At 33.2% G+C, this 13,294-nt stretch overlaps 1 protein-coding gene and 1 non-coding gene across 5 annotated transcripts; one reads left to right on the top strand and one right to left on the bottom strand.

Annotated features, from left to right (window-relative positions):
- The first annotated feature begins 1,679 nt into the window (after window positions 1-1,679).
- On the top strand, window positions 1,680-1,761 carry TRNAS-GCU (transfer RNA serine (anticodon GCU)). Its single transcript has one exon. It is a non-coding gene; the product is annotated as a tRNA-Ser (tRNA).
- Window positions 1,762-1,917: 156 nt separating this feature from the next.
- LOC125208289 (serine/threonine-protein kinase STY8-like) lies at window positions 1,918-9,336 on the bottom strand. Of its 4 annotated transcripts, none has more exons than XM_048107869.2 (16): window positions 8,900-9,335; window positions 8,463-8,577; window positions 7,257-7,363; window positions 7,003-7,116; window positions 6,464-6,536; window positions 5,736-5,846; window positions 5,047-5,097; window positions 4,055-4,194; window positions 3,858-3,965; window positions 3,641-3,714; window positions 3,262-3,437; window positions 2,997-3,092; window positions 2,693-2,773; window positions 2,468-2,518; window positions 2,254-2,394; window positions 1,918-2,191 (listed from the first exon to the last, which is right to left on the bottom strand). In XM_048107869.2, exons 1-16 carry the CDS (start codon window positions 9,085-9,087, stop codon window positions 2,162-2,164), a joined length of 1,656 nt encoding a protein of 551 aa, XP_047963826.1. In that variant the 5' UTR covers window positions 9,088-9,335; the 3' UTR covers window positions 1,918-2,161. The 4 variants fall into 4 exon arrangements, with proteins under 4 accessions (XP_047963826.1, XP_047963827.1, XP_088917532.1 ...); XM_048107870.2 differs by having other exon boundaries at window positions 1,918-2,172; window positions 8,900-9,334; XM_089061406.1 differs by lacking the exon at window positions 5,047-5,097 and having other exon boundaries at window positions 8,900-9,336.
- Window positions 9,337-13,294: the final 3,958 nt, after the last annotated feature.

Raw genomic sequence — 13,294 nt, 5'->3', positions numbered from 1 at the left:
TTTATTATCAGAAAGACTATTCTTTGTGTGGTTTGCTTGTAATCGCAAACAAACTTTTGGCCCACAATATTTCTAATTTCTACAATTTATAATTTAATGGAAACTATTTCTTTTTACATTATCAATTTAACTTTTTCCCCGAAATTATATTTTATGTTGTGTTTAATGTATCATTTTTCTATTTTAATATATTAACAAAAACAACCTTACATATTTTCTAGAAACAACTGTAGTGGAGTAATATTTTTCGTAGTTTCTATCTTCCCAAGAGGTTTATAATGCTTTTGAATGTCTCAAATCAGAAATTTTCTACTTTTGAAGAAGTACTCTTTAACTTTTCTATAATCACGCAATTCTAATAGAGACAATTATTTATATGTTATTGTTTATGTAATAAACCAGCGAAGACCCTTCAAATCAATCATAAGAAAGATTTTAATTTTCCTAACTACTTTAATTGTTTTGTTGTTAAGAAAAAGCCTCCATAGACATATGGTTAAATTGTTTCCATCTTAAGACAGCCCATAGATTTTGAAATTTCTATTTGACTCAAATTCATTGTGGGCCTTAATTATTTCTTTTTCCCATACAAGAACTATGAGGCGTTAATTTCGTGTTTTTTTTAAATATTTGTCATAAACCTTTTATTGCTGCCGAAGGAAAAGTAAGTAGGCAATAAAAATGATTAAAGGGAACATAGATCTTAAAATTGTGATCCCTAAAACTTTATTTTATTATGTTTGAAAAATAATCAAGATACTAATAAAATATAAATACTAAAATAATTAGTTCAGTATTGAATATAATCCATGATTCATAACTTTAAATTATAGTATTAAAATATAAATTCTTACTAATTTATAAAATAATAATAATAATAATAATAATAATAATAATAATAATAGTTGTCTAAAGTAATAAAAATTACTCCCTTCGTCTTGTCACAAGTGATGTATTTCTTTTAAATTTTTCACAAGATTTAAGAAAATGATATACTTCATCCATCGCAAAATAAATCATAATCCTTTTTGGGATGTGCCACTATAAGTGAGTTATTTCTCTTTTTAGCAAAACTTCTCTCTCTTACTTTACTATTCACCTACTTTATTCTCTCTTTACTTCTCTACTTTCTCTCTCTCTCTCATACTATACTCTCTACTTTAACTTTATAAACATCAATTTCTTAAATCTCGTGCCCAAAAGAAGTGATTCGCTTATCTTGGGACTAAGAGAGTATATTGAGTTTAGTGGAGATAATTTATGAGAAGGGAAAAAGTAAGAGAGATAAAGAGAATAAAGTAAGAGAAAGTTAAAGTTTTGTTTTTTATTGAAAAAGAAAATTGATCACTTGTAATGTACAATCTAAAATTACAAAAAGTTTGATATTTTTTTAGAATGGAAGGAGTATACTCCAATAAATCAGGGTCCTAGAATATTAATCAGAAATCGAAACAAACACTAATTTCTAAAAAGTTAAGAAATCAAATTAGTTTCTCCAATAAAATTCCGCCGAACAAACATAACCTTAAAATATAATTTTCAAAGTTGCGTAATGGAAAATAATCTAATGAATTTTTTCTAGAATTCGCTAATGATAAAATAGTGACATTATTGTAAGTTAGTAGTATTAAAGATTGGTAGCTTAGTAAACTATAATCTCACCACTAATTTACATCTTAGACGCTTTGGCCGAGTGGTTAAGGCGTGTGCCTGCTAAGTACATGGGGTTTCCCCGCGAGAGTTCGAATCTCTCAGGCGTCGTCTCTTTTTTTGTTTTTTGTTTAATTAAAAAAACAGATCAATTCATTTTTCAGTTGCTAAATAAAACTCTTATTTGCAGATCCATTTCTTAATCAAATGAACAAAGTTTTGGACATAAATTTTTGTGAAATCTCAATTTGGATATATTTGCATTCCTGAAACCGTGGAAACCACTCACTTTTGTTCATTCACAACTCAACAACGTTTACAGGTACAGAAATTGGTGTTAGCTGCTTCCTACAACAAAACTGCATCATACCAACTATGATCTATATTACAAATATACTTATGTTCCTCCATTTACCTCTATAATTGTATCATAAAAAGATGAGGAGAATTAACAAAGCACTCACTCGTTAGTATCGAATCACGTCGATTGCATGTTGATTGTTAGCAGCCATTAGGTGCATCCTGCAAAATTGGCAATATACTATCATTCATCAATGAGTTTGTGGTGTTCAAGAGTTTTAGCATGAATTTCTATGCACACACATTTACTTCCTGCTGGAGTGCCTCCAGCTCGATTCTGATGTCGCTGAATGAAGGCCGTTCGCTAGGAACGGCTTCCCAACATCTCTGCATCAGGCTTATTATTTTTGGATGTGCATCCATTGGGAGTTCCGGTCGAAGTCCCTAGTTCGTTCATGAAATAAGTCAAAACAGAAATGTGCAAATATTATAATCAAAGCCGAAGTAGTTGACGAACCTGTCTCACTCCTAAGGCAGCTTGTAGAGGAGTCATGTTATCATAAGGTATCTGTAATGGAAAAAAGGAGGCAAAGGTGAATAGAGCCTTTGGTTTTTCATATTTTAGCATTGTCATTCAACTTGATGAAAATTCTTCAAAATAGTAAGAAATTTTTGGGCCTTTTGCAACAAAACTATTTGTGTTAAGCCATGAAGATCACTAACTTAAATAAAAATTTATCACCTTGGCTGTCACAAGCTCCCAAAGAACAATGGCAAAACTGAAAACATCTGCTTTTTGGTCATACGGTTGATGGTTTATCACCTGTATAATGAAAAATGGGTAAGAAACCGCTCACCAGATAGGGCGAGCCTAGGTTGCAGAATTAAGACATAAAAGACACAATTTGTAGTATTATGATAAGCAATGGATTCACAAAATTAACCAACGAAAAATTTAGAAAACAAACCTCATGTCATATATCCGCTGCAGAATATGTAAATCGTCTCTAAGGAAAATAACTTATAGGAATTGGAAAGGGATCTACCTCAGGTGCCATCCATCGGTATGTTCCAGTTTCTGCAGTCATAACCCCACCATTGTTCTGGAACCGAGCAACTCCAAAATCTGCCACTTTAACAACCTTGAAACAAATTACCGCACAGATCAACAAATCATAACTTTCAATATAGCAAAAGGACTGCATAGTGTACCAAGGATGCCAAAATCTCATTATATCCAAGAAGAAGATAAAGGAGCATCAGACATGAACAGTAAGGTGCAGAAAATTTAAATTCTTATGAATAACTCACACTGGAAGAATCCATAAGCAAATTTGCAGTTTTCAGATCCCTGTGAATAACATCCTTCTGATGTAGGTACTCCATTCCTTTGCAGACATCAATTGCGAACTTCAACAACTGTGGGAGCTTCAACGAGGGATGATTCTTATGCAAATATTCATAGAGGCTTCCTCTGGGCATGTACTCTAGAAATGATATTAGCACAAATAAATCATCGGGAAATTACACACTACAGTAGTTGAAAAAGAAATCAGTAACTAATCATGTTTATTTTGATGCAACAAGCCATCAATACAAGAATGCCAACAAAGCGTGTACAATATTGGCATGGTATAGAAACGAAAATATCTAACGAAGCTAGCTAGTACTCTTCTTCAAAGCACATTACCTGTCACTATGCATAAATGTGGCAACTTTGTGCAAGCACCAACGAAACGTACAACATTGTTGTGCTGTACCTGTCTGCTCCAAATAAAAGGGATTTCAACATATTATTCTAATTTCAAGAGACCTTCTTGACTCTACTACATTTACCATACTATTCATGGTATGAATTGATTCTAGAATCTAGAATATATATTACACTAGTCTGCAATAATAATTACCTCAGAATAGCAACTTCCTGTGCAAACTCTGCCTCCAGAGAGTTATTCAAATGCTCGGATCTCAGTACCTTGACAGCAACATTTTCACAAAGATATACTCCCCGATACCTTCTCATTGAGAATATTAGAGATATAAGCACAAGCAAAAAATGGCTCAATCAGTCAACAAATTCGAATGAGTAGAGCATTGAACTAACAGATCTCCACATGATCCAGATGCAATTTTTTCCCCTATCTTCAACAATCGCCAATCAATTTCCCAATCTTCGGAATTTCTTTGTGCAGCAATAGCTTTCTCCAAAATTGATTGAGATCGTAAAGAACCAGACCATGATCCCTTGATAATTGAAGGCAGATTATTTGTGAGGTGACCATAAACATATAGATGCTAATAATAAGTTATTCTTGGAAGAAAAAATGGAGTTAATGGTGACGAATGCACACATAAGAAAACATGACAGGATGAATAAATGTAAAGCCAAACCTGCATCACAAAAGAATTGAACAAAAATGATATTCCCTCCTACAACTACAATAACTTTAGATGTATCCAGTTGATCTGAAAGAGTGAAGGACCTGTACAAACTATATCAATCCTCTTACTACACATCATTAAGAGTCCGAACATTTCGCACCAAGTTTACTTTCTTCTTGGAGACTTTAGATTGACTTATTCATCTACACCACACCTAATATCAACTTTATCTAAGTTACTTATTAAGCAACAATGGGCCAGACTCTCGATTACCACATCCTTCAACAAACAGATGCATACTTGATTACTCTCTCCATTAAACAAGATCCAAAAATATTCATCTACAATAGTAAATTAGCTATAGAAATGCACTACTTCCTTATAGCATTTACAGAATCTTCTACATTAATCCAATGACCATATGAAAGTAAGCAGTAAGAGGTAATGCATGATAATAGTCTCGATCATCTTAGGAAGAGGAAAAGAAAAGCTTTTATGCCAATTTTGGTGGCTCAAACTGAGAGCACAGAAGCAACTAGCGAGATATTGGGTTTAGAGAATGGAGGATGGCAGTGGAACTAAGCAATATTTAGAGTAACATAACATACAGAGAAGGACACTGGAACTGAACATATCAGATTTGAAAAGAAAAAACAAACATATTAAGGTGAATAAATGCATTGTTATGGGCAAACAATATGGAGTATTAATTACCTCACTCTCAGCAATTGCTTTCCTAATCACTTTGTATAATCCTTCTGTATCCTAATCATTGTATTGCAGAAGTCAGCAATTTCAACATAAGGAAGCTTGGCACTACTTAGCAGTAACAAGTACGGAATATTTGGGCAAAATCCTTGAAAAATGATAATGTAAAATTACATCTTCCAAGTGCACTTTTAAGCAAAAACATAGGAACATTATGCATATTGCCACTCAAGCCTGTGAACATCATACATTACTTCAATTGCATAATTTTGTGAACACACAATTATTATAATAGACTAGCACGAAGTTCATATTTATTAGGCTAAATTACACAACAACTGAAGTTTAACAAAAATATCAAACTGTTCCTAATTATAATTAAATGCACAAACTATCACAAAATTGAAAAAATGCGATGAATGTCAGTTACTGGCTTGCCTCCATTTGTCGTTGTGTGGATCAAAACAACACATTTATGCTTTCACCCCATTAGAATATAGGTATATAATTTGTGATAGGATAGTTTCTAGGCTTGCAGTTTTTTAAAGAAAAGGGGGCAGGGATACTGAATATTCTAAATATTTGTAGAGCTGTCTGAACTAAACTAAGTAAAAAATATGGGATCTGAAAACCACTTCCATCCTACATTATAAATGTGACATATCTCACACGCTTGATAGGCTTAAGAAGGATACCTCAGAATGCCATCCATCAACAACAAATACGTCCAGGGAGTAGCCATCTGTTGTGGAAAAAACATGAGCTTCACGGATATTTAGTCCAGCATCAGAGAGCAAAGCAGATAGCTGAGCACAAGATAATAGTTATTGGGGTAAAAAACAAATGCATTTTGCTGTTAAAATAACAAACAAACAGTAATGAATATGAGTGCCGATATGAAAAACAAAGAGAAAAGAGAAGGAAATAGAAGTACACAAATAAATTATACTCCCTCCGTCCCATAAAAATATGGGCACATGATATGGAACAGGAATCAAGACAAAATTGGTAAAGTAAGAGAGAGCAGAAGAAGGGTAGTTAAAGTAGTGTTAGTGAATAGTGAGACCCACATTATTATTAGTGTTTTAATGGTGGTATAAGTTGTAAATAACTTGATGTATAGGGGTACTAAAATTGGGATCTCTTTCCACAAAAGGAAATGCCCATATTTTTATGGGACGGACGAAAATGGAAAGTGAACATATTTTCATTTGCAAAACAGTTAAGACCACCATATCAGAAATTTAGCATGAAAATAAGTGAATATACCACTGACATAACATAAAAATATAAAGTGCTTCCCAAATCATTGAAAATAATCCGTCTTACCTCAACAGAGATAGCTAACACAACAAGTGGCACTAGTGCATATTATAAGGCCTAAAAACTAATAACTAAAGTAGCAATAACCCTCTTCTTTTACCTGACTGAGAAGTTTTGGTTTGTCAAGTGTTGAAAATATTATCTCATGAATTGGTAAGCATGATGCTTCCTCCCTGCAATACACATGGATTTTCTGTCATCCTATTATAGTTAGTAGACTAGTAGGGAATGTTCATCAAAGTGATCCAAAGAAAGAATCTATATTACACATCTTCCTGGTTTGTCAATGATAACAAGTAAATTGTGAATGCTTGGTCCTGAGCTATCACATACGGAGTATGTCATAAAATTCATCTTAACTTGGGATACATATCATGGTTTTAAAGCAAATTCCAGATTCAGCTAAACAAAAACTCGCCCATTTTATGTTTGACAACTCGTGATTCTTAAAATCCGGGATCCAAGCATTTGAATTAAGTTTCCAATCTATATCAATTTGTCCCTCTATTATCTACAGGTAAAGAGCTGAACAATGGGTGGAACTCTACCTACATTAGCTCCTATGATGTCCCAAATGCTAACGCAAGTTTCATCATTGAGAGTCTAAAAGTGAAAAATCATGAAAGAATGCAAAACTACCTTTGCACAAAACCTTCAGGATAAATTTCCTTGTTTACGTCATTAGAATCCTTCCTAACATCCAGATTAAGATCCTCAAGCTTAGAACAAGTCTCACAGTCACCCCCAGAATTCCTGTTCCCAAGCAAAGTAATAGTGCAAAGGCTTACAACGACATATAAATTCATGTGCAATTATACCAAAAGAACATGCCTTTATAGGAAAAAGAGGAATCTAGAATCTATTCATTACAATTAACCTAATATCTCAAGTACCTTCCATTTGACGAGTGGACACCATTATTCGTATAATGTGGAATTGAGGCAGGAAGAGCACTTGAAATTTGTTCCTCCTCAAAATCATCATCTCTAGTGCAGGCATGCTAAGCAGTACAAAAAAATTAAATAAAATGAGCATACATCGGAAACATATCAACGAAATGAGATGCTCACTGATAACTAAATTAATGCAGATAGGCGGCTCAAATTTGAGAGATCTGAACCAATGTCCTCATGAATGATGCAGATGTTGGCAATAAAGCAGTAGTCCAGCAGAAAAGCAGTTATCATCCTAGAATAGTACTTAGCTAATTGGTGAAGGATCAGGAAGTCTTTTCGTAAGAATTCTGAGGAACAACAGTTATGAAAATTTCTGGTGTGGTCTGACTACTAAGGCAACAAAAGCAAGTGACCTGAATGAGACCTCAATGTATCAACACATATTGATAATTGATAATATGTTTGCTACGGTTTTTTGTGACACTAGCACCGTGCAGTTACTATCTACTGTAATAATAACTTTGTCCCCATGAAATCTCTTCTATTCGTCCTTTTAACTAGAAAGAAATTGATCAACTTTTTGTTAGGAAAACTTTTCTCTCCATATTCATGTATCCTATACGGACCAATTTTGTGGCTCTTCACCAGATATAGAAAGCATATCTCCTTGCATGCCAAAGAAAGGTTGAGTCCTACTAATAGGCCACTCCTAGTATTTAAACACAAGCCGTTAGTTCTCAAGATGTGATTTATATAGGAGCGATCAAGACGTGTTTACTCCAGAACATTCTAAGGAATGACGGTGCTATTGTTTTTAGGCATCACTAGATTGAATTTTCATGTTTTCATGCTTAGTTCTTATACCAAACCAGGGACAGCAAGTTATCATTACTGTTTTTAATTTTAAACTCAATGAGTCAGTGGAAGAACATAAAATATCAAGAACGCAAAAGCTAAATTTGCTAATTCGTTCCCTGTCAATTTGTTCATAAAAATCACACAAGCATAAAGTTTTTGGCTTATGAGTTCTGACTGCATCCTAATAATACCAAACCATGAGCCACTAATGTTACACTCGTGAGGATGCAAAAACAGACAAAAATAATGCCACTTTCCATTCAATTTTCGATTCTTCTTTGTCAAGCTAACCCAATACGTAGGAAATGAAGATTGGAATTGAGTAACAAAGAACGCCAAATGTACCTCTAGTAAACGGATGTGGAAAACAGGTCGATTGATAGGATCCTTTGCACTAGCAAGAAGCTTTTGATGTAACAACACATCTTCCACTTTTTCCATATTGATATCCAGTCCATAACTGAAAAGCAAAAAAATACCATAAATCAATTAAGTCACAGCACCAGATTAACAATAACATAATCAAGTATCTAAAAACTGGAACAGAACATCAAACACCTCCTTATACAACTGAAATTCCTATCTCCCTTCCGAGCTCAATGTCAAAGCATGCGTTTAAATAATATTTTACAAGTATGCTTACATATTATACACACATACATATATTGAAAACATAAAGAGAAGATCATTTTCCAAAATCTCTGCATTGACAAAAATGCAAAGCAAGTAAATAACTATCACAAATAATCGAAACAAATAGTAGAACGATTGAGCTAAGAAACCTTGTAGGCAAACTATTAAAGTGAGCTACCAACTGCTCGAGGAAATGAGGATTACTAATCGCCTCCTCATTTCCATTCTCAATCAGGCGATTGTAAACATCATTCCTGATCACATCGTTGTTTCCTCCAAAGCTGCCGTAGCTCCGAGGCGGCGAGGAGCTCTCGCCTACTTCCTCAGCGAATTCCATGACCGTACAGAAATAGCTAGCACGTGCTTAAAAAAACGGAAAAAAAGGAGAGTTGAGTGAATTTCATGGCAACGGTTGATAGAATCTAGCGGATTCGGTGGCTTGGGGAGGAGGTAGGGGTAAATTGGTCCGCCATTACTGTAGAAAGCAGAGGATTTGTCGGAGGAGACTGTGGTGTGATAAGAGAGAGAAATTTTTCCAAAGTTTTGGGTTTGAAGAATGACAGTTTTGTTTTTTAGATAGTGGAGACTCACTAAATTATACATGCTCATTATTTTAATATATGTGTGTGTTTGAGAGAGAGATAGAGAGGAGTAGTGTGTGAGAGAGAGAGAGGTGGGGCTAGGAAGGAAAAGGTTGAATGCCAGTGGATAATGGATAGGGCTATGGATAGGTAATAAATACAAAGTTGAGGGGTTTATATGATAAAAACCCGGAATTATTAATTAACTTGTGGGAATTACAGGTAGGGGCAACGGATCTCTGATGAATTACGGGATACCGATGCCACGTGTGCAAGGTCGCGTTTGTTTGCGTTTTCATTAAATTTAGAATTTTTGCATTAAATACTTTTGCTTTTTTCTTTTGCAAAATTCATTTTTGTTACAAGAGTACAAATTCATCCTCTTAATTATCAAGGGTGCGAAGTCCTCGTAAAAAATTTGTATATATCATCTCATACCCGAAAGAGTGAGGCATAGATTTTATTGTTTCTTAAATCGGAACCAAATCTGTGTGTACTGGCATCATCGTGAGATTCCACTTATACATAAATAGTTCATTTGAAAGTTATTGTCAGCGTTTCATGGGTGAAGCTTTGGTTACAACTACAAAGAGAAAGAGAAATGCACATAGATATTTGATCATTAGCTCGTCAAAGAAGTATTTACGGTACAATAGAAAATACCACTCATATTCACTGAGTTCCACTTTTATTAAATAAAAAAGCAGCTACATTTAAGTTATTTTATATTCATAGCGTCATTTTGGTTTTTCATTTCTAAATAGACCAATCTAACAGTTTCGTCTCTTATTATATTCACAACTTCATAAAATTAAGGTTCTCATAGTTACCAACCGCGGAATATTCTAACTACGCATGACACAGTATATATGTCTGTGCATTAATTTGTTTAACAATCTTAGGTATAAGTCACATCACTATAATTGATTTACTTGCATGAATGTGACCAATAAACGATTTTCAAATCATCGAACATATAAAAAGAATACTAAAGTAGACAAATATTTTTTGTCTTTGTGGTTGTGGTAATAATCTGAATAATGAGAAACGCATTAGCTTTTCTTGTTGGGCTTACTATATTACTTAAAAAAATTTATTCTTATCCATTCGAAAGCAAGGATGCTCAGTCACGTATAACAAAATTCTACTCTACTTAATTATATTGAGTCTCATTTCAGCCCTTTGGTCCATAAATTTTTATGGACTAAATTAATTAATTATATAAGCTAATTAAAGCACAAGAAAATGGTTATAATTAATTCGATCTTTAAATGCCAAATGTCCATGTAATGGAGTGGCCGGCTCTTGCACTATAATTCTTCCAACTTTCTTTGATACTTATGAAATTACAGAAAAAACAGACAAGTACAAAATAGAATTTGATTTGAAGTAATAAAAGCTTAGATTCTTCCAACACTAATGCCAATTTCGAAGCATAAAACAAGCATATTTCCATTTAGGTAATGCTACTTTCAAACAGTAAATTAAATTCTTATCTCATATTAATAAAGTCAAGTATCGTAATACACTAATACTGATTCTGGACATAATCAAGATATTATTCTCATTAATCTTTTTTTCCTTTTAAAGATACCTCTTTTCAGTGCCAAACTAGTTATGCTTTTAGTTCGTTTGAGAGTAATTAAATATATTATGATTGGACACCAGGCCAATACCTTCCCCAATTATACTATTGTAATTTCATTGAAGAGACCATCTTCATGTTACAATAATGTACTAGTACTCCATAAAATACAAGTCTCGTGCATATAATAAATTTCCAGTTAGAAGTTAGAACACATGTTTGCATGCAATTAATTAAAAAACAAACCGTAAGTATGCTTAATAAAGGATAAAATAATAGTAGTACATTAATTATTTCATCGTTGGTGATGAAGGCTTGCAACTCCCACAATTTCTCCACATATTCCACCTCAAAATCTTAACATATGGCCAATTCAAGTTTGACCATTGATAAAATCTTCTAGCATATGGTTCAATTCGAATTTTAATATTGGTGTGACCAATATTCTATCAAACCTATAGAACTCGTATGTAGACTGGCTTGCCGATTTAAATAAATCGAACCCTATATGACTATATATCATAGGGGCATGTTAGGGTGCCACCACCCCTTAAAATAACACCATACCACCATTTCTAGCCAATCATTTGTACACGTGGACGAATAATAAGCTGCCACGTGGCAAAAAAAAAATTCTGGAAAAAGACGGGCAGCAATCTGCTGTTCTTTAAACAGCAATTTTTCTTGAACAGCAATATCCGACACACTATACAGCAATCTATAGATTGCTGTCTACCGTATTGAATATTGCTGTGTAGCGTTAATAATATTGTTGTATAAGCGTTGTCACGTTGTCATTTTAAGAGGAGTTGTCATTTTAACACAAACCATATATCATATATATATATATAGGGGAGTGTTATATTGCTAACTCAATACCTAATTGCTAACTACAACTAAATAATAGCCATTAGATATTCAAATTAAGGGCCTAGATCATCAACCAAGAAATATCAATACGATCAACAAAAAACGTCAATAAAGCCATAGGATTAATTCCATAAAATATCAATAGGGGCATTAATGTCAATTAACTACATGTTTAGTTATAACTAACTTTTAAAAGAAATCCCAAAACTTTAAATTCATATAACATATATCAAGTTAAAGATAATTTTATAAGGATTCCAACGATATCATATATGCATATGTTCCGACGTCAAAATTTGAAAAAAAATTCGAAAATTTTTCAATTTTTTCGTAAAGCAGAAATGTCAACATACTATATAAAATACGTCAATATAATACATGTAAAATGTCAATATAAGCAATGGGTTAACATTCTTAAAGCATCGTGTTGACATTCTCAAAACATTGTGTTGATATTTCCGAAACACTATATTGAAATTTTCATCTAAAACCCTAATTTTGCGTTTTTTTAATCTTTTTTTATTTTATTAATAAAAATGAAAATTACACGTGGCAAATTGTAGACCACACATTTTCTAAAATCCTATGGCCTTAAATTAGTTGTAGTTAGCAATTAAATGATGAGTTACAATTGATCACTCCCATATAGGGAGATGATCAAAATAAGTATGTGTTTAAATCCAAAATTGCAGCCCAAATCTTAGCCCTGGGATTAGATGATCTAATGGTCAATAATTAACCAAAAATACAGAAGGTCATAATTAAGCAGTTTTAGGTCATATTATAAGATTTGGGTTTATGTCATGTTAAGATCATTTTAGGTCATGCTTTGTTAGCATGACCTGAAAATAAACTAACTATGACCTAAAAATGTCCTACGTATGACCGCGTTCTGTGTTTCTGTATTTAAATCTGGTCTTCATAGATCAAAACCATATATATATATATATATATATATATATATATAGTTTGAAATGCTTAATCTAGTTTGAAACTTCATTTATTAATTTATGTTACAATAAATTCGATTTAGGTAGATTTCGTATAATAAACTGATATTCAAACACCTTTTGTACGTCATATTTCCAACTCGACTATCTTGCTATACTAGTTCTTCTCAATTATTAAATACTACTCCCTTCGTCCCACTTTAGGAGTTCCGGTTGAGTTCGGCACGAGTTTTAAGAAATACAAAGGAAAGTTGGTGAAAAAAGATAGTGGAATGTGGGTCCTACTTTTATATACTCCTGATTCACTTAGATTTTACATGGTTTTAGAGGGTAGTTTTACTTGGTTTTGATCATATATTGTGAACTTTGAGACATGGTTATAGCTACTTCTCTATTATGTTGGTATTTTGACCATTTTGTGAAGAATGTGTAGAAAAATGTACAAAATATGTGGATGTGCAGCTACTCAATGTTCGAGACAGCTTTTTCTGGAGATTTTGAAGTCCGATTCGCATGTAATGCATACCATTCTCTTCGTCTTCGAAAGAGCTTCGCGTG

This window comes from Salvia hispanica, chromosome 6 (genome assembly GCF_029641045.1).
Source record: "Salvia hispanica isolate PSC_SH4W2 chromosome 6, Shi_PSC_v1, whole genome shotgun sequence".
NCBI classification, from domain to species: Eukaryota; Viridiplantae; Streptophyta; class Magnoliopsida; order Lamiales; family Lamiaceae; genus Salvia; species Salvia hispanica.
Note: the sequence above shows the minus strand (reverse complement) of the source record. Positions and strands in the feature narration are given on the sequence as shown.